Source organism: Notothenia rossii (assembly GCF_949606895.1).
Source record: "Notothenia rossii genome assembly, chromosome: 1".
NCBI classification, from domain to species: Eukaryota; Metazoa; Chordata; class Actinopteri; order Perciformes; family Nototheniidae; genus Notothenia; species Notothenia rossii.
Genome location: NC_136912.1, coordinates 43,460,791 through 43,481,484, shown reverse-complemented (window position 1 = coordinate 43,481,484; position 20,694 = coordinate 43,460,791). Strand labels below are relative to the sequence as shown.

At 40.8% G+C, this 20,694-nt stretch overlaps 1 protein-coding gene and 1 long non-coding RNA gene across 5 annotated transcripts in view; one reads left to right on the top strand and one right to left on the bottom strand.

The window, feature by feature from the left end:
• The window catches only part of LOC307030616 (phosphatidylinositol 5-phosphate 4-kinase type-2 beta), a 30,581-nt gene that overhangs the window by 7,932 nt on the left and 1,955 nt on the right, over positions 1–20,694 (top strand). For 3 of the 4 annotated variants that reach the window (XM_079667139.1, XM_079667138.1, XM_079667140.1), the window contains 8 exons: positions 5,206–5,303; positions 7,018–7,114; positions 7,580–7,732; positions 7,987–8,133; positions 10,581–10,619; positions 14,825–14,938; positions 19,710–19,965; positions 20,170–20,273. In XM_079667139.1, coding sequence (XP_079523265.1) covers positions 5,239–5,303; positions 7,018–7,114; positions 7,580–7,732; positions 7,987–8,133; positions 10,581–10,619; positions 14,825–14,938; positions 19,710–19,965; positions 20,170–20,273 — 975 coding nt within the window. In that variant the 5' untranslated portion in view covers positions 5,206–5,238. Of the gene's footprint in view, positions 1–1,408; positions 2,018–5,205; positions 5,304–7,017; positions 7,115–7,579; positions 7,733–7,986; positions 8,134–10,580; positions 10,620–14,824; positions 14,939–19,709; positions 19,966–20,169; positions 20,274–20,694 lie in introns of those variants that run through there. The other variant, XM_079667137.1, reaches the window with a different exon arrangement.
• On the bottom strand, positions 15,355–19,703 carry LOC307031166. Its single transcript, XR_013805880.1, has 2 exons — positions 17,458–19,703; positions 15,355–17,102 (listed from the first exon to the last, which is right to left on the bottom strand). It is a non-coding gene; the product is annotated as an uncharacterized lncRNA (long non-coding RNA).

Genomic DNA, 20,694 nt, shown 5'->3' with positions numbered 1-20,694 from the left:
ATACAAAGTGTCTATAAACTTCTAAATGTACTACTGTTTATAGTGTATTTATGATACTGTCTATATGTATACTACCCCCATATTGTATTCATATTTATAGTACTGCTAATACTGTTCATATACTTTAACTTTTCATATCTGTCGTATTTAGAAACTCATATTATACATATACATTACACTGCACTTTACTGCTTCTCTTGCACATTTGGTGAGATGCTTACTGCATTTTGTTGTCCCGGTAGTTGTACTCGATAAAGTTACATTTGATCTAATCATGGATTTAGATATTTTATCAAACATAGTGGTGGTAATATATCTACAGCTCAAATGTTTGATCCTATCTCTGCACTTCAGGTGCAGACAGGAGCTCAGTAGTATGTTGTTTTTAAAGAGCATACCTGACAATTTTATAGTGACACAGAATCTGACCGGCGACAGATTTAAGTTCAGGGCCATAAACACCCGAGGACACGGAGGTCATGTCCGCTGGTGGTGGGTTTTTTCAGGAATTTTTTGCATTTAGCCACCTGGGGGTACTTCACACTCCACAAACTAATAATAAAGAAAATGACATCTGGATTTTTTTTTTCACAGATTATAAACTCTATAGTATTTTCTCACTATGTAAAAAGTGTTAACATGAATCCATTAACAAGTACACAGGCCAACTTGCCAAACACCTAACTGCTTTTATGTTTACTTATCAATTAGGATGTACTTAAAGCACTTGAAAAAAACACGTAGAAGCTTTTTACAACACAAAAGCCAACATAGCAGCAGGGGGAGGGGTAGAGGGAAGATAGGAGTGAGAGGGAGAGGGAGGACACATTGAAGTCAGTTAAAGAGAAATATCCATTTACTGTATTTGATAGTGAGCACATTTTATGTTCACCCAACTGTCACTATGTGCTGGGCATGCATGCTGCGCTGATTAGAAAAATGTAAAAGTTTCTGCACATATTTGTGTAGTGCAGAAGTCTCTGCACACAGAAAGGGCCCATACAAGAGAAGTGTGCTCTTGATTGAATTCGGTGGACAAAAAGTCTGGTAGTATGAATGAAGCGTGTGCCATTTTGGGCAAAAGTTTTCTTTTGATATGTGTGCATATAGTTATGAGTGCAGTTCTTTATTCTGCAGGATATATGGGGTGTTTTGCACTTTGGGTGTGGTTTTGTTAATTGTGTTGAGTTTTTTGAGAAAATTAGCCATGTTTTCAAAAACGTGTGTAAGCATTGAAAAAAACTGTTGGTAAAATACTTGAAGTGTACTTAGTTACTGTCCAACAATGACTGTATGGCTCCGGCCTCCAACCTATCTCCCCTCCTCTCCTTTGGGTATCCAGGGTGTGGGAACCCCTGCAGTCACCACTGGCGGCCTGCTGGGGGCGCTGTTGACTGTAAAGTGCAGTACAGACGCCATCTTGAGGAGACCCCAAACGCAGCGCTGGTGTATGACTGACAACAATCTCAAGCGCATCATGATGGGATTACTCACTAACAAGTAAAACAGCATCACACCTGCTCTGCGTTGCACGCGTTGAAGTGGAGGAGCAGAGCTGCCCGGCGCGTGCTCCCCTCTCCCGGTAGTTTTCCTGCAAAGAGAGGGGCTGGCTGCAGCCCGATGGCCGGCTAGCTGCTCTCTTGACTCCGCCGCGGCCTGCTCGGGAGGAGGAAGGGTGGTGACGGCGCAAAATGCTATACCGCTGACTCCCAACAAGACAGTTATCCTACCCAGAGACTCGCTGCGAGGTGGACGACGAGCACGATGCACTTATAGATTTTTTTAAAACGCTCTTAACTTTCCGCATTGTTTTGTTGTGTGTCGGGGCGACAGTGAGTGTCGTCTTGCGTACCCTGAATTCCCAGTCTGAGACATGTCATCTAACTGCACCAGCGCAGCGCCTGTCAGCGCTAGCAAAACCAAGACGAAAAAGAAGCATTTTATAGGACAGAAAGTGAAATTATTCCGTGCAAGTGAGCCCATTCTCAGCGTTTTCATGTGGGGTGTCAACCATACGGTGAGTCCATCCTAAATGCCTCTCTGTCGCTAGTAAGCGGTTTGTTTATGCTGCTGTTTTGATTTAGCTAGCATGCTAGCTTGTTAGCCAGCTGCCCTCATCTGTCATGCCAGCTTTGAAGCTTTATCTCGTTATTTGTCATGTTTTCGCCAGGTATTGAGTAGTGTGCTTGGATAAACACCTGCTGGTTGACTGCTAAGCTGGTCATTGTCAGACAGTGTGTAGCTAACTGCCTCTGAAGCTAGCCTCGGTGTGCTGAGCCTGAAGCGTGCGGTTTGCAGGGATTTTTGAAGTGTGTGTTAAACTCTGCAGCTGTGGAATGAGTATCAGAAAATCGGCATGTCCGCGGCAGGTTGTGCAGTTTGTGCAGTTTCACTCAAAGCATAGCGTTACCAATCTGCCTTCATAAATCATGGATGCTGATGTGTTTGGGAGCCAAGTCGTGAGCTGCGGCTGTAGTGCAGGAGCATGGAGCGGGAGGGGTGTGACCGGAGCAGCAGGTTACACTCTCTCAGCCCCACAGCTGCACACAGCAGCCTGCCTTTTGTTCAATAAACCTGCTCTGAGCGTGCAGTTGCAGATTCAAAGCATGCAGCCGACTGCTGCACTTAACTCCTGCACCTTCATTTCCTATAAATAGAATAGAAAATATATCACATTCACTTTTGGCCGCCAGTGCCTATGGCTATGAAAAGCACAGTGAGGTTCAACATCAGAGATAGATGGGGTGTGTTTGCACTTTGCAGCACTAGTGTGCTCTTGCTTAATGTGCAATACAATAATAACTGTTTTGTCAGACAGCCACTCGGGCGCAGTTTCTTTGATGCATGAAAATCAATAAATAACTCAAGGGTCTCCAGTCACTACATTATTGCCCGATTTGCACTATTGGGATGAAATGTCAACACAGCAGATTTGCCCCTGTGACTTCTTCTTTTGTCTGATTACTGCAAGACATAAGATAAGAACCACCCTTTCCTTTTTAATGAAAAGACAATATAATGCATGCAATGGGGGAATTAAGGAGGCAGATAATGATATGGTCACCCCTGCAGCATCTTTTATTCAGAGGCTGAACTTTGGCAGTGGGCGTGTGGGTGCAGCACGGCCAGGAGATGGTTTGAGGTGTGGGCGGGAAGCCGATTCAAGACATCAAACAGACTTCTCATCAAAGTCCCCTCCTTCCAGTCAGCAGTTGTATACATTTGTAATAGAGCCTCAGCTGTGAAGCTTGAGACTTCAGCTCCACAAAGCGTCAGTTAGTGTGCAGATGATGCAGCAACTGCACCACCTGTGAATCTTTTTCTGTCATGTCAGAGTCATTTCCAATCCTGTTTATCTGAGTTTAAGTTAAAGAAGTGTTTGTGATTGACTGCACTGCTTCTGTCTGATCTGCAGTAATGACAGTGTTGTGTTACATATAGAAACATTTTGTTAAAAATCTTCATGTTTCCACAAGTTATAAGCAATAGCTCACTTTCTGATGAGTTTACTGTTACTGCACACATCTGAGTTCATGTTATTAACGTGCCTTCACAGAAAACTACCTGACTTAATTCCAATATTAAACTCGTAACTATACAAACCACTACAGTTTGGATTTAAATAATATATATATACGTTTTCCTACCATGGATTGAAATAACATTAATTTGTTGTTGTTTATATTATGAATGTGGAAGTAAAAGAGTGGTATCGGATGATATTTTTTGCTGCTTTGAATTCATTTGTCTCACTCAAAGTTATATAACTGCTGCATATGTTCATCACATTACCATTACCATCGGGAGTTTGAGTTTGAAGAACTAGTAGAATGAAAATGAAATGAACAAATGGTACCGCCAGGAGTCTATTCATTATTACAAGCTTAATAAAATGCTCATAGTAACTATGGTTACAGTGATTTGTTTCTCAAAGCTATCAAAAAGCTTAGGGCAGAATCATTCCTGAACAAATGGTGTTTAAATAATTTGCTTTCAGTTATCCATTAGTCATCTTAAAAAAAAAAAATTACATGTACACAACGCATTGACTGCTACAGTTTCTTTAAGTCGAAATACACTGAAACCATAACCAAGATGAGGCTTAGTAACTATTCACATTACTAATGTTACTGTTTTTGAACAGCATAATACTTTTTGAGGATATAGCCTAATTCTACTTTGAAATACAGTAAAGTATTTGCTTTGGTATGTTTTCTTTTATAGTAATGTACACTATTTTAGTGTTTGAATTATACACAGTACAGTAAATACATTTGTAGTGTACAATAAATTGAAAAGTATTTGAAACGGTCCCTTTCAATACTTTGTATTCATGTTATAAATAAACAAAGGTCAAACAGATACTGATCTGCAAAGTAATACAAATTTTAAATAAAAAATGATAATATCAGTGAAACATGCGTATAGTGAAACATTTGACCCTCACAGATGTGATCCGTATGAAATGTTTGCACTGAACTGTGTAGTTGCTAACGGGCTCTTTCACGTTTCCTCCCTGGGGGTGGGGAGTGGTATCTCTTCAATCTTTCCGCCGCATGTCCCCTGTATGGTTGTTTACTCGATAACCTACAAGGAGTTTTTTTCTAAAGTGTATCAGCCTGAGCTTTAACTCGGCATGTGTTTCAGCAGATAAGATCAGAGTGGGTGTGGGTGGGGTGGGGGGTCAGCAGCAGTAGCCTGCTCTTTGGTCCCAGAGTTAATGTTTGGTGCTGGTAAATACTCCCACGTATCTGTCACTCAAACAGATCTCTGGATACTGATGAGCATGGGCAGATTGGACACTTTTCACATTTCACTGAATATACACTAGTGCCATATTCAATGAAGAAACATTATATTTGCTAAAGGCTAAATGTGTGTTTTATAATACAATTTTGAAACAAGTATATTGGCCAACAAAACATTTGATTGGTACAGGTCTCTTCAAAATTACACCAAATACATTTGATCTGATAATGACAATTATGATGCTAAAAATATCCACCTCTCCGTTATCGTGAATCATATCGCAATTGCATATCAGTCAAAATAATTTGTGCAGTCTTGTTTTAAACTGTGCCTTTATTTAAATGGTCATATTTGATTGTTTTCATATATTCTGCAAATGCGTATAGAGCCTGTGTTGTGTGTGTCAGCTTCACGCTCCTGTCTGATCTCTCTCTGTTTTTCTCTTCTCTCCCTCAGATTAACGAGTTAAGTAACGTGCCTGTACCAGTAATGCTGATGCCAGATGACTTTAAAGCCTACAGTAAGATCAAAGTGGACAACCACCTATTTAACAAGTAGGTACATCACAGCTTATGAACTGTTAGCACTATTCGGTAGAGGCACAATCTGTAATCCACCTGCAAACAAAGGGTCAACCCTCCCCCCACCAGAGTTCAGAACACCTGCTGTCACTCCAACATGACTGACAGATGTTTCAGAAAAGCAGTTTCCAGCTACAGATTGAATACTATCACAATACAAATCTAGGCTAGCTCTGAACGGCCTGATATAGGCTCGATTCAGAATAAATGTCCCCCTGCAGATTGTGACACAACCATCTTTGCACTACTGATAATCCTCATGGCTAGTGTCAGTGCAGGACTGGAGCAGGGTGGTGTTTTCCTTAAGCCTGTCAGGCTGAGAATAGCATGAGATCATTTCAGAGCCGTGACCTGCCCAAGACACACCTGTGTAATAAGCATGCTGCTAAATAGGCAATGTGATATGACACAAAGACAACTTGGTGAAGTAAATAAATCTACAGTATAGTTGTGTATGAAAAACTTGGTTTACAGGTTCCTAAACAATGCAATATAAATATATACAAGACATAAAAAAAACAAAAAAGCTATAAAACTAGTGCAAGCTCATGAGAATCTGATAATCTTGTAGCCAGCTTGAGTGATGCACCTACAGTTTAGCCTCATGTGGTTTGGTCTTTTTACACTATCTCGCATAACATGTCATCTAGCTGATGCTTTAATCCAAAGCGGTTTAACATACACTCTTATGACATAGACATACACTCTTATGACATAGACATACACTCTTATGACATAGACATACACTCTTATACCATAGACATGCCTACAGGAGCGTTCAGTATACCCAAAGAAGCTGACTGCTGCAGGGGGGTTGAGCCACTGCCCCTCTGAGCCAAAAAGTATTGTGTTGCTTTGAGAACTTTCACATCTTAGTGCTACTAGCCAGACACAAACCACGCAACAATTACAATGCAACATTTGTTTTTTTATTATCTTTGCTAATATTTCAAGCACAGATTGAAAGAAATGACTAAGAGGATGTGTGACATTGTCAGATTACAGCAGTGCAACACAAAATATAAGAGCATACATTTACATAAGTAAATAAGCAATTTGAGAGAATGGGGTCTTATTTGGGGATATCTGGGAAAGCTTTTCTTGTTAGTAATAGTATTAGACGTCTAACAATGCACATTTAAAATGTTTTGCTGCAATTCAAATGTATCTGTGTATTACATATTGTCACAGTTTGTAGTGTTGTATGTTTTTTCACTAGTTTGTAATCACATGTCTCTTTCTATTGCTCTACCTGAACAAATACACTCTATATGATGACTGCCAATAGGAATACAGGATGACTCTAAAAAAAGTCACAATTAACAGCAAATGTTCATTCAATAAAATGTATGTTTGCTTTTGAGATTGGTACATATTTGTAGTGAGTGATTGGAAACATGTCGGTGCCTGTGCTCACACAGGAAACATGTTTTGTTTGCTATGCTGAATTAAAAAGAGGTGTTTTGATATTTGATGCACTTTAAGTGTTTGCATCCTGCACACCAGCAGCATCTCTTAAAGCTATAAATGCCTGATTGGTATTACTGTCTATGCAGGATCCACAGAATAGGAGAAATAAATCCAACACTCAGCAAGCAAATGTTTGTCAATCATTACTCCTCCCCAGTTCCAGTAATGAATCCCTGAGCTCCTGTTTGGTGTTCTGACTGTGTCTCTTCCCCTTCAGAGAAAACCTGCCTAGTCGCTTTAAGTTCAAAGAGTACTGTCCCATGGTGTTCAGGAACCTGAGGGAGAGGTTCTGCATCGACGACCAGGACTACCAGGCAAGTCTCCCACGGACCAACTCTGATGGATCATTTCATCTCAGAGATCCTAAACCTGAGATCTGATTGATCGGTTACTTTTGTACCCTGGGAATATCCCTAAAGGTCTCATTAAAAGCCATAGATTCTTTTTGAGCATAATTATGGAAAGTATAGAAACTATGACAAAATTCTGGCGTAATAAACGCTTGTAATCAACGCCGAGTGGAGAAAAATAACTTTTATTCTCTGAATCAAAAAGGAAAATGTAGATTCATATTGAGGGAAATTCTGATTTTTATAAATGTTTTGGATCTTAACAATGTCTCTTTTGGTTGAGCTCTCTTTTATGCATTGTAAAATGTAATTGTATTTGTTATTTGTATGCTTTATTGTCCCAGTCCTCATCTGTTCTATTTAAATTAAAAAGTGTAAAAAAAGAGTTCTTGGAGAGTTATATATAACTAGATTTCTTTTTGTTGGCAGAACTCTTTGACGAGGAGCGCCCCGCTCAACAGCGACTCCCAGGGTCGCTTCGGCAACCGCTTCCTGTCCAGCTACGACCACCGCTTTGTCATCAAGACCGTGTCCAGTGAGGACATCGCAGAGATGCACAACATCCTAAAGAAATATCACCAGGTAGCAGCCTCTCTCACCACAAAGTATCTGTGATGTGGTTGAATATATGTATTCTTATTGCAGGAACACAGGAAAGAGATCTAAGAGCATCAGACTGTGAAAAGTATTCCTCATTATTCATTTGAAAGTCACAAATCCACGTAAATGATGCAAAAGTGTTGAATATGACTGAAGAGCAGTGTCCAGTTTGAATCAGTTTTCATATTCCTCACTTTCCGCTCCACTCTCTTCCCCCCTTCCTTGATTGTGTGCAGTTTATCGTGGAGTGTCATGGCAACACGCTGCTCCCTCAGTTCCTGGGCATGTACCGGCTGACGGTGGACGGGGTGGAGACCTACATGGTGGTGACCCGGAATGTTTTCAGCCACCGCCTCACCGTACACCGCAAATACGACCTTAAGGTAGAACACACACACACACACACACACACACACACACACACACACACACACACACACACACACACACACACAGCTACTGAACACTATTAGCACAGAGCTTTGATTTGATGAATGACGGATCAACAAGATGAATGAAGTAAAAACGTAGTCACATTATGGATTTATTTGAAGCGATGCATGAGGTTTTTTCTCCAAGGAGAAAGTAGGAAAGCAAAATGATTAAGAATCAATGAACAAACCAAACAGAATAACATAAATACAAATTAAGAACATTTATGACAAAAATAAAGATGGTTGGCTGGAATGTGCAACTTAAGCGGAATACCAAATATTAGCTGACTCCACTTTCGTTATGGAATCATTTGCTTAGGTTTTCAACCTTTGACGCAGTTCATCATTTTCTCCTCTCACTGTCTCCTTTCCCGTGGCATAGGTCTAGGGCCTTGGGTATTGCTGCTATCTCTCTTAAGGAGTAGCAGCTTGGACGCATTGTTGTTGCCAGTCTATGACCGAGCACAAGCCACCATGAGGTAGTTTACTGTTCAGGGACGAAGGTTCCCTGGCGCACATTCTTTCCTATGGACGAGAGCTCTAGTTAGATTCAGGGTCCATATTTGTTTATTCTCGCTGATGAAGAATGTTGATTTAAAACACTCCGAACTAGTTAAAACCTCGAGCTGCAGAAGATTTCTTCAGAATTGGTTTGGCATCCGCTGTCTCAACTCGTGACACACGACACGTCTTGGGAATTCTCCGGCTGAAGCTCCAAATAAACCGTCAGTGTTTGACATCAAAGCTCCAGCTCTCCTTGTGTCTCTCTGAGTCCTGTCTCCATTGCTTCAGAAGTTTCCATCACACCTTTTTCTGTCTTTTATTTAATTAAAACTTAAATATATATATATCAGAACACCTGCTGTCACTCCAACATGACTGACAGGTGTTTCAGTAAAGCAGTTTCCAGTAGAGATGTTAAGATTCACCGATTCGCATCGGTGCAACGTTCAAGATGAGAGTGCACCGGTTGAAAGACTGCACATCGGCTACAGTTTGGGTTGAACTCGCGATGCATCGATTGCGTAGCGTCTTTGCATCGGTAAAAAACCGATTCATTCATATAAAACAGCCATGATACATGGATCCGTCCTAGATGCGGACTTGCATACACACAGTATCACTCCGCAGCCGCACCCCATCAGTAACGTCCTGATGGTATATGTGCGCGGCACTATATACTACAGACGGTCAACTTGAAGAATCGCTCGCAAATTGTTAACAATGCCGAGCCGCTTTAAAGTACACAAGTAGTACGAGGAACTTAGCGACGCACATAAAGAGGCGACATGGGGTCTGCGGCTGAAAAGAGAAACCTGAAAGTGAGACATATGAGTTAAATCACTCAGTGAGGAGAGAGAGTGGTGTTTAGTTTACAGCAGCCTGTGACGGCCAATAATAATTTAAATGTCTTCCTTACTGTAAGCAGTTATGAAATACCTGTTTGTGAAAGGTTATTTGTATTCTTTATTGTTCATATAGAACCCACTGCTTTCTGCTCACTGGTGAGTTAGCCTATGAATGAGTGTTAAGCACATCAGGCTGGCAGCTGTATGGGCATTGCTCTATGGTAGCTGTTATTTGCACATTGTTAATCATGAGCAATGCATCCTTACATTGTTTAACTGTGAGGTGTTATACAATTGTACTGTACTCTGGAGAGCTTTTAAAGTTAAAAAAATAAACGGCATGATGGGATGTGCAGTACCAAATATGTAAAGCACTTTGTTGTTAATGTAGGATTTGCTGCATATAAGGAATAAAACAAAAATCCTCTGTCGTACCATATTGAAGTATCATTATTTTTGCATCGTGTTGAATCGTATCGCCCCGAATCGCATAATGTTGAATCAAATCGTATCGAACTGTATCGCAACAGGGGTGTATCGTATCGTATCGCCTGGTGTTTCAAATGTATCGTTAATGTATCGTATCGTGGCAACGTATCGAGATGCGCATCGCATCGGCCTCAGTGATGGAGATGCACATCCCTAGTTTCCAGCTACAGATCGAATCCTATCACAATACAAATCTAAACTTGCTCTGAACGGCCTGATATACACTGTTTTCAGATTATATTTTTTTCAATTGACCAGATCTATTGCCAGTCGCATCCTTCATCATTCAAAAGTTTGCAAAATAATGTAAATCCAGCTCATTAATTAGGTGTTTGTTACCTCTCAGCTCCTCACCAGTACCAGGACTTCCCTCTCCCTTAAAACGCTCCTTCAAAGCCTAAGCCTCCTCTCCTGTATCCTCTGGAGAAAAAAAACACCTTACCTTTTAAATATTGAAAGTGAGAGCCGCTGTGTGTAATATGCCAACTCTGCCTTTGATCTATCTTTAGCTGCTTTGACTTTATTCTATTTTAATTCTTATTGTCCCTCATTTTTCAGGGTTCTACGGTCTCAAGGGAAGCGAGCGACAAGGAGAAGGTACGTTTTATTGCTGTGCAGGTGACGGCAGCTGATGGGACAAAAATAAACGCCCTTAGCTTATCACAGAGGCAAACCTGCCAAATGACGGCTAAATGAAGCATGTTTAAGTATGCAGATGGATTCTAGTAGTAGCTTTTGCACTGGCCTCATATGATCAGTGTGTACTACTCAGTGGAGGAGGAAGTACTTAGATCCTTTACTTAAGTAGAATTAATATGGTAAGTCACATACAGAAGTATTTTCTGTCAAAAGTACTCTGTATGCACAATGGCTCTTTTTTAAAGTTTTATTGAATATGAACATTTTGTAATCATCACTAAACTATACATGTCATATTTTTTTATGTTGGAGTTTGTAAATGTGGAGTCAATTTTAGTTACCTTTTTGAAATACTGTGTTTATTAAAGATTACAGTCCTGCACCACATCACATGTTTTCATACATGAAAAAGTAGCTATAGCTACGATGACTGTTAAATACAGTGTATCCGGAAAGTACTCATACCCCTTGACTTTTTTCACATTTTGTCATGTTACAGCCTTATTTCAAAATGGATTAAATTCATTTAGTTTCTCAATATTCCACACATGATACCCCATAATGACAAAGTGAAAACTTTTTTAAAGAATATTTTGCAAACGCGTAAAAAATAATGAAATGAAATATTTACATAAGTATTCACACCCTTTGCTCTGACAATGAAAATTGAGCTCAGGTGCATCTTGTTTCCACTGATCATCCTTGAGATGTTTCTATAACTTGACTGGGGTCCACCTGTGGTCAATCAATCAATCAATCAATGTTTATTTATATAGCCCAATATCACAAATGTTACATTTGTCTCAGTTGACTTCACAGTTTGTACAGAATATCAGTATGACAATACGACACCCTCTGTCCTTAGACCCTCACATCGTACAAGGAAAAACTTCCAGAGAAAACCCACAGTTTAAAGGGAAAAATGGGAGAAACCTCAGGGAGAGCAACAGAGGAGGGATCCCTCTCCCAGGACGGACAGACGTGCAATAGATGCCGTGTATAAATTGAAAAGATAATATATTTGCAACATAGGTAGTCCAAATGTTTGAAAATGCATGTGTGTATAATAGGAAGATGAATCCACGAGGATATCCATCCAGGACTTATGATCCAGGACCACAGCCACGACTCAAGATCCAGGACTCGCAATCCATGACACAGGACCGCAGGATCATCCATGACTCCGGATCCCGGCGTATATAGACACCAAAAAGAAAGACATTTGGGGAAGCTGGGTTAATCGGAACATGAGAGTACACAGGTATAGACAGAGAGAAGGAAGAAGTAAGATGTCCCCCGACAAACTAAGCCTATATCAGCAAAACTAGGGGCTGAATCTAATCAGCCCTAACTATAAGCTTTATCAAAAAGGAAGGTCTTAAGCGCACTCTTAAAAACGGATAGGGTGTCTGCCGTACGAACACAAACTGGAAGCTGATTCCACAAAAGTGAAGCTTGATAAGAAAAGGCTCTGGCTCCCATTGTACTTTTAGAGACTCTAGGAACAACCAACAACCCTGCATTCTTGGAACGCAATGCCCTAGTAGGACAATAGGGTATAATGAGTTCTTTAAGGTAAGATGGCACCTGCCCATTAAGGGCTTTGTAGGCGAGAAGAATTTTAAATTCTATCCTGTGTTCTATAGGGAGCCAGTGTAAGGCAGCCAGAACAGGAGTAATGTGGTCCCTTTTCCTAACTCTGGTTAGTACACGAGCTGCAGCATTTTGAATCAGCTGAAGCGACTTGACTGACTTCTTGGTACACCCTGATAATAAGGAGTTACAATAATCCAGCCTTGAAGTAACAAATGCATGGACTAGTTTCTCTGCATCGTTTTGAGGCAAGATATGCCTGATTTTTGCAATGTTACGTAGATGGAAGTAGGCGGTCCTTGAAATTGATTTTATGTGGGTGTTAAAGGATAAATCCTGATCAAATATAACACCAAGATTCCTTACAGTCTCACTGGAGGCCAAATTAATGCCATCCATAGTTAATATATCTTTAGATAATTTGTTTCGTAGATTCTTCGGGCCAAGTATAATAACTTCAGTTTTGGTCGTGTTTAACATCAAAAGATTTAAGGTCATCCACGTTTTTAAGTCCTTGAGGCAGTCTTGAATTTTATTTAGATGATTAATTTCATCAGGCTTGATTGATAAATATAGTTGAGTATCATCCGCATAACAATTAAAGTTTACAGAATGATTCCTTATAATAATTCAATTCAATAGATTTGACATGACATGGAAAGGAACACACCTGTCTCTATGAGGTCCCACAGTGCACATCAGAGCACAAACCAAGTCATGAGGTCCAAGGAATTTTCTGTAGACCTCAGAGACAGGTATGTATCAAGGCACAGATCTGGGGAAGGGTACAGAAAAATGTCTGGAGCATTGAAGGTCCCAACGAGCACAGTGGTCTTCATCATTTGAAAATGGAAGATGTTTGAAACCACCAGGGCTCTTCCTAGAGCTGGCTGCCCAAACCAAACTGAGCAAAGGGGGGGGAGGGGCTTAGTCAGAGAGGTGACCAAGAACCTGATGTTCACTCTGACAGAGTTCCAGTGTTCCTCTGTGGAGATGGGAGAACCTTCCAGAAGGACAACCATCTGTGCAGCACTCCACCAATCAGGCCTTTATGGTAGAGTGGCCAGAAGGAAGCCACTCTTCAGAAAAAGGGAGCCATGGAGCACCTAGAGGACTCTCAGACCACGAGAAACCAAATTATCTAGTTTGATGAAACCAACAAGGATCTCTTTGGCCTGAATGCCAAGCATCATGTCTGGAGGAACCCAGGCACCGCTCATCACCTGGTAAATACCATCCCTACAGTGAAGCATGGTGGTGGCAGCATCATGCTGTGGGGATGTTTTTCAGCAGCAGGAACTGGGAGACTAGTCAGGATCAAGGGAAACACCAATGCAGCAATGTACAGAGAGATCCTTGATGAAAACCTGCTCCAGAGCGCTCCGGACCTCAGACTGAGGCCAAGGTTCACCTTTCATCAGGACAACGACCCTAAGCACACAGCCACGATAACAAAGGAGTGGCTTTGGGACAAGTCTGTGAATGTCCTTGAGTGGCCCAGCCAGAGCCCAGACTTGATCCCGATTGAACATCTCTGGAGAGATCTGAAAATGGCTGTGCACCGACGCTCCCCATCCAACCTGATGGAGCTTGAGACGATCTGCAAAGAATGATGGGAGAAACTGCCCTAAGATAGGTGTGCCAAGCGTGTAGCATCATACTCAAGAAGACTTGAGGCTGTAATTGTTGCCAAAGGTGCTTCAACAAAGTATTGAGTAAAGGGTATGAATACTTGTGTACATGTGATATTTGAGTGTTTTATTTTTTATTAATTTCAAAAATTATTTTAAAACTTTTTCACTTTGTCATTATGGGGTATTGTGTCTAGAATGTTGAGAAAACAAATGAATTTAATCAATTTTGAAATATGGCTGTAAAATAACAAAATGTGGAAAAAGTGAAGGGGTATGAATACTTTCCGGATGCACTGTATATGTAGAGGAGAAAAAAGTACATTATTTAACTCCCAAGTGTAGTCGACTCAATGTATATTTAGCATGCAATTGAAATACTTAAGTATAGTACAAGTGTGTCAACAAAGTACTTCAGTAAATACTTGAGTGAATGTACTGTTACATTGCACCACTGGTAAAACTGATCCATTTTATAAAACATAAAAACTTAATTTATTAACAACTTACAATATTTCTATGTACACACACAAAAATATTTGTATTGCACTTTCACATTGAAATACACAGAGCCCTGCCATCACATCAATGTGAAAGTTCTGCTAACGTACCAATTATGGCTGCACCATATTAAGGTAAAGTGGACATTGCAGTATTTGTTATACATTTAGCTGAAATATGTATTGCTAGTACATAAAACAAACATAATAATTCCAAACAATTAAACCCAAATGTTGCTCAGGCCAACTTTAGGCTCTGCTTTACCTGCAATCTTTGAAGGGCCGAGGGTTCTGACCTCATGGCTCTGTATTATTCATTAGAAGACATCTATGACTGTGAATTCTAACTCTTATCAGCAGTGTCTGTATGTTCCAGGGCTCTGGGACCTCTAATCATCCTCTGTACTGTTTAATACCCAAACACCTCCCCTCTCTCCAGGCTAAAGAACTCCCCACTTTTAAAGACAACGACTTCCTGAATGAAGGCCAGAAGCTGCAGATAGGAGACGACAACAAGAAGTACTTTTTGGAGAAGCTAAAACGAGACGTGGAGGTAAGAAACATCACAAAAGGGTTTGACCTAGTCTGCTGTAGAACTGATGCGCTTCACAGCAACTCAGAATCTGATTGACAGTTTACACTTTAGCATCTCTGAATTGCTTGAACAAATTAGAACTCAATACTTTTATGACAGTTTAACCAAGTATTGAAAATAATCAAATACCTTAAGCTGAGATCGATATTCTTCTTTACTTTTACTCTGATGAGACTGTTGCTCATTTAGACTTAAATCTAATACTGTACTAACTGGACTCAATTTAGGTATCTTTAAATAATTAACGAAAACATACGATCATCTAGTAACTCTGGTGCTATAAGGATACAAAAAAGTTGATTTTGTTCAGTGTGATTCATTTTGTTTCAGTGAAATCATACTGCAGTTATACATAGTTCTGTTTTAAATCTGACTATATTGGGGTTTGACAATTTGGAAGAAATAGCTACTTGTGATTATTTGCCCGATACAATATTGAAGGGATTGATCATGTTGCATTATTATTCCCTTTATCATTGAGAATACATTTGAAAATGATCATTTTGTGATTTTCTGTACCAAACAAAGATATATTATTAAATCCATAGGAAAATATTTGTAGGCCATCTATGCAGCATTAAATTCAGAATAATAACGATATAAAACATATATTTCGCCTTTAGTAAAAATTGCACCTCCTACTGTTCAAATAATGCATGAACCCATATTGTGGTTTTGATCACATTTAAATGAATTGTGCAGACCTGAGCTTTCACACTTTAAAGCCGGATGAATTATTTATTTAAGCACTTAGGGCTAAAAAAGCTACAGACACAACATTGATATATTATCACCTTTTTATAAGTTTGCGTGGCTAACTGTTGGCAAGCAGTTGCTAGTTTACACATCCAGCTAACCAAAATATTTGGTCAAATAAAAACATGTTGTGAGTTTGGAAATTAGTACATCTCTCTTTTTTCAATAAATGTTGACATTTGAACTTCATCGCCCTACTCTGGAGTTTTCGGAAATGTTAGTATCAAACTTGTAGGAAAAAATCCTAAGCAGCCACCGCTGTCATCTGCAAAATAGTATGATAGAATTCATATGATTAAAGCAGCTGTTGCCAGTCCAAAAAAAGAAACACTGAATAAAATACAAATACAATTGTAGCAGTAACCTATTATAAATGATTGCATTTGAGTGCCGTCATGGGAAATATCTCTCCCCAACATCAATGCCAAGAAAAAGTGAACAGGTAAAACCACTAACATCACCGCCTGAGCTCCAGTGAAAAAGAGTGAAACAATATGTCATATTAAACAGAACTTACATGTGGCTCTTACAATAAATGTAGCCAAAGTTTTATAAAGAAACAGGCTTTAAAAAAATTGAATAGACGTGCAAGAAAGTACATTTTTGAATTGAGCTTCAAACTATTCGGTTCAGCCCTAATGTATTCTGCTATTTGGGGGTTTCCCTTTCCTGTACTGTGTTCTAAAGCTTTCTGTGCATGTGAATGGTCTGCAAAGGCTAAATCCCAGAGTTTCTTTCCCACACACGCTTTTGCACGGTTAAGGGGCGGGACATTTCTGACACATTTGTAAGCGGTTGACCAATCACACTGAGCGGGCCAGCTAACCAATCAGAGCAGACTGGGCTCTGGTTTCAGACAGAGGGTGAAAAGAGGTGCTGCAGCACAGGCAGTATGAGAAAAATAAAGAGCTTTTTGAACATTAAAGCATGGAGACATGTCACAGTAGAGTAGACTGTAGAGCAGGGGTATTCAACTAGATTAGGAAGGGGGCCACAATTGTAAAATGTCTTGAAGGCGAGGGCCACAAGACTGACAATGAAAATGAACAAATGCCATTGTTATTGTACAACCAACCATGCAATAATAAATTATTATTATTATTATTATTGATATTGTTATTATTGTAGTAGTAGTAAAATAGGCAACCAAAATAGTAATGTAGGCTACTGTGGCAGATTTGTGGTCTGCTGCGGAATATAAGGAGGGAGAGCGAGATGCAGTCGGGTAAACGGATATTTATTTCACACAAGGTTCCCGAGGTGGCTAAAACAGAACAATCCCTCAACGGGCAAATGATAACTGGCAGGGGTCTGGATTCTCGTCCTGGCGTAACGTTCGTCTTTCCGTCTGTCCGCCAGTCTCCTACTGAGAGAACAAAAACACACGTGGTTAAATACCACCGCATTCCTATCATTCTAATCCACTTGACAGCTACGTCAATCCCAGGCAATTAGCCGCTCCGCCCCCTGCTTTACAACCTGCCGCTAAACCACGCCCGCCCCCCCCCATACCACAGCTACTTTATTCTAATGAATCCATATAGATTTGTGTATTATAACACCAAAATGCTGGGTGGCAACAAATACCAGAAAACAATGCTAGGCCTAGGATAGCAAATGCGATCAGTAAGAGGCAGAGGAGGCCTAGAAGTCCGAGATTAACAAAGATGCAAGCATAGGCAGCGTCCCATCATTACAAAATAAATGAAAATAGAAGCTACCTGACAAATCAGTGTGAGAAGTTGCATTTCCGAGCCATAGCCAGTTTGCTGAATTCAGGTCGGTGCGAGGTCAGAGCAAGCTGCATGCACTGGTTGAGATGTTCATCCGTGAGTCGATTGCGATGTTGATTCTTTATCAAGTTCATTGTCGAAAATCCGGACTCGCATATGTAAGTAGATCCAAACATGGTTAACAGGTAGATAGCCAGTCTCCGGCAGTGATGAAACTGATGAGTAGAATGAGCCCAAAACTCGCACAGTCCCTCATCTCCGAATTTTGCTTTCAGCACATCAGAGCTCTGAATTTGCACCAACTCCAGCTGGAATGCAGCCTCGTCAATACCGGGCATCACGGCTTTCGCCTCGGCTGGACAGGACCCGGAAACATCGACCGCAAATGGATTGCGCACAAATAAAAGAACCTGTTTTGGAATCTTGAAGTCGTTGAATCGCTCTGTGAAGTTTTCAGCCAAGCTTTTCAAAAGTCCCTTCATTCCAGCCATTGCTGCGCTGCTCACGGGGACGTTGCGTAGTGTTGGGAAGTGGATCTTCCTCCCCATTACGTCAGGTAGAAAGAGATCCAGGTTCACCCGAAACGCACTAACCTTCTCAATGATCTCAGCCACACTTGACCCTCCCCCCTGTAGCTGCAGGTTGAGTGTGTTTAGGTGGCCCATGATGTCGCACAAAAAGGCAATCTGTGCAATGAAATCCGGCTTTTGCATGCGTGCAAGTAGGTCTTTAGCTTTGCTTGATTTCTGGCATGAGAGGAATTCACTCACCTCCTTTCGCAGTGCAAAGAAACGTTCGAGAACACGTCCTCGGCTCAACCAGCGGACATCGTTATGTTGCAATAGGTCTGAGTATGCGGCTTCCTGCTCTTGAAGCAGCATTTTGAACAGTCGGTGCTGCAGACCTGACGTCGAGCGAATATGATTCACAATTTTTACGACAGTCTCCATTGTTTCTTTCAACTCCCCTGACAATTTCGCACACAGAACTGATTGATGTATGATGCAATGCAGTGTGTTCACTGTGGGATGCTCTGCACATAAGCGAGATGCAAAGCCCCTTTCTTTCCCAATCATGGACGGGCAGCCATCGGTAACGAGAAGGTTGATCTTACCTAGATCCAAACCTTTCTCTTCAAAAAAACTCCAAACTGCAGCGAAAATCACTTCACCTGTAGTGCTGGTTGTCAGTGGTAAAAGGCATAACAACTCCTCTTTAAAAACGTCACCATCGAAGTACCTCACAAACAGCGAGAGCTGTGCCGTATCTGTTGCATCGGTCGATTCATCGACAGCGAGTGACATGTACTCTGTCGATTTGAGATCGGCAATTAATGCTGAAAAACAGTCCTCAAACAGTACCTCTACTCTTCGACTTCCCGATGTGTCAGAGAGCGGTACTTGCTTCAAACGGTTCATTATATATTCCTTGTTTTTATCTCCTGCAAAAAGTTCATCCACCATCTCAAGAGTACACTCCTTCACAACTTCAGCGTCAGTGAATGGCTTTCTCTTTTTGGCTAAAGCGAACATCACTCGTAGGGAAGCAGCAGTGGCCTTTTCCTGGGCTGTAGAAGCAGTTGTAAGAATAGTGGTTGATGCAGTGTAAGAAGATTTAAGTATTTCTATTTTACCACGTCTAGCTGTGCTACCAGGCGGGTAAGCAGCATTGAAGTTAGCAGCATGCTTGGTCTCATAGTGGCGCCTCACATTAGCAACCTTGCAGACTGAAACAGTTATTTGACATATTAAACATAAAGGTCTAGGATTGGCGTGCGATGGTAAAATAAATACAAAATCATCAGTCCATTTGGGGTTGAAGTGTCGGTTTTCACCGTCAATTTTCCGCCGTTTCTCTCCGCTCATTTTGGATCAGTAACGAGATTGACACGATATCGCGATAATTACACGCTGATCAGTCCAATGCAAGATTGCCTTTAAGAGCTATTGAAGGAGAAATAATTTGGACTCATTTAATTCGGATAACATAATAGCGAACATATATTTACATTTATTTAAATGATTATAAAAATAAATTTTGTAATTAGAATTTTTTTTTTATATTGGAATATGGAGTGCGTTCCAGGGGCCACGAGAAAGCTCCCCGCGGGCCGGATTTGGCCCGCGGGCCGCCAGTTGAATATCCCTGCTGTAGAGGCACTAAATACTGATATGAACCTGAAGATAAGCATGATATGTCCCCAAAAAAGTGTGTGTGTGTGTGTGTGTGTGTGTGGTCAGTTCCTGGCCACCCTAAAGATCATGGACTACAGTCTACTGGTGGGGATCCATGACGTGGACCGGGCCGAGCAGGAGGAGATGGACGTCGTGGGGGAGGAGGAGGAGTACGAGAACGACGGGATGGGCGGAGGCGTGCTCACCGGCTCCTTCGGGACGCCCCCCGACAGCCCCGGGAACCCTCTGAACTGCGGGGGGTTCTTTGGCCCCGGGGAGTTTGACCCCTCTGTGGACGTTTACGCTATCAAGAGCCACGACTGTGAGGATCATGTTTGACATTTATCTCGTTAAGAAGCAAGAAACAATGATGGAAGTAGGAAGAATAACTCCAGTCTATGTCTATCGAGCAGATTAACAGATGAACCTGCGGTCCTTATACAACAGTGTTAGAAAATGTGTGAAATAAAGCCTGGGCTTTTGTTATTCTCAGGTGAGAGTAAAACCCTGTGATGTGTTGTTGTAGGTGCTGTGAAGAAGGAAGTATACTTCATGGCTATCATCGACATCCTCACGCATTATGACGCGAAGAAAAAAGCTGCACATGCTGCCAAAACTGTGAAACACGGGGTGAGTACAGAGACTCCATCATCATCATCCAGCAATATGGAAATTAAGTTTTGAGTAATTTTATCTTTATTTAATCATTATCACTCGATTCAATAATACAGTATTACCATAATTCTGTTTTATGTATAGTCTGTTTTTTTTCACTTTTAATTACATTATACGTTTTCACCAGACTGCTACAACAACTTGTAGCCATTCACATGCGACTTGAGTTGCTCCCCAAAATGTTGTTATAAAATTCAAACAAATCAATAGGACATTATGATTACTTCACTTAAATGTTATGTTCAAACAAGTAACAAAGTATCAATTAGAATAACTTTTTTTAATCATTATTATTATTATTGCCAATCACATGTGCTCCCAGTTAGCATGTGAGCTACATACAGGTAGCTACAACAACCAAACAGACAGTTAACCC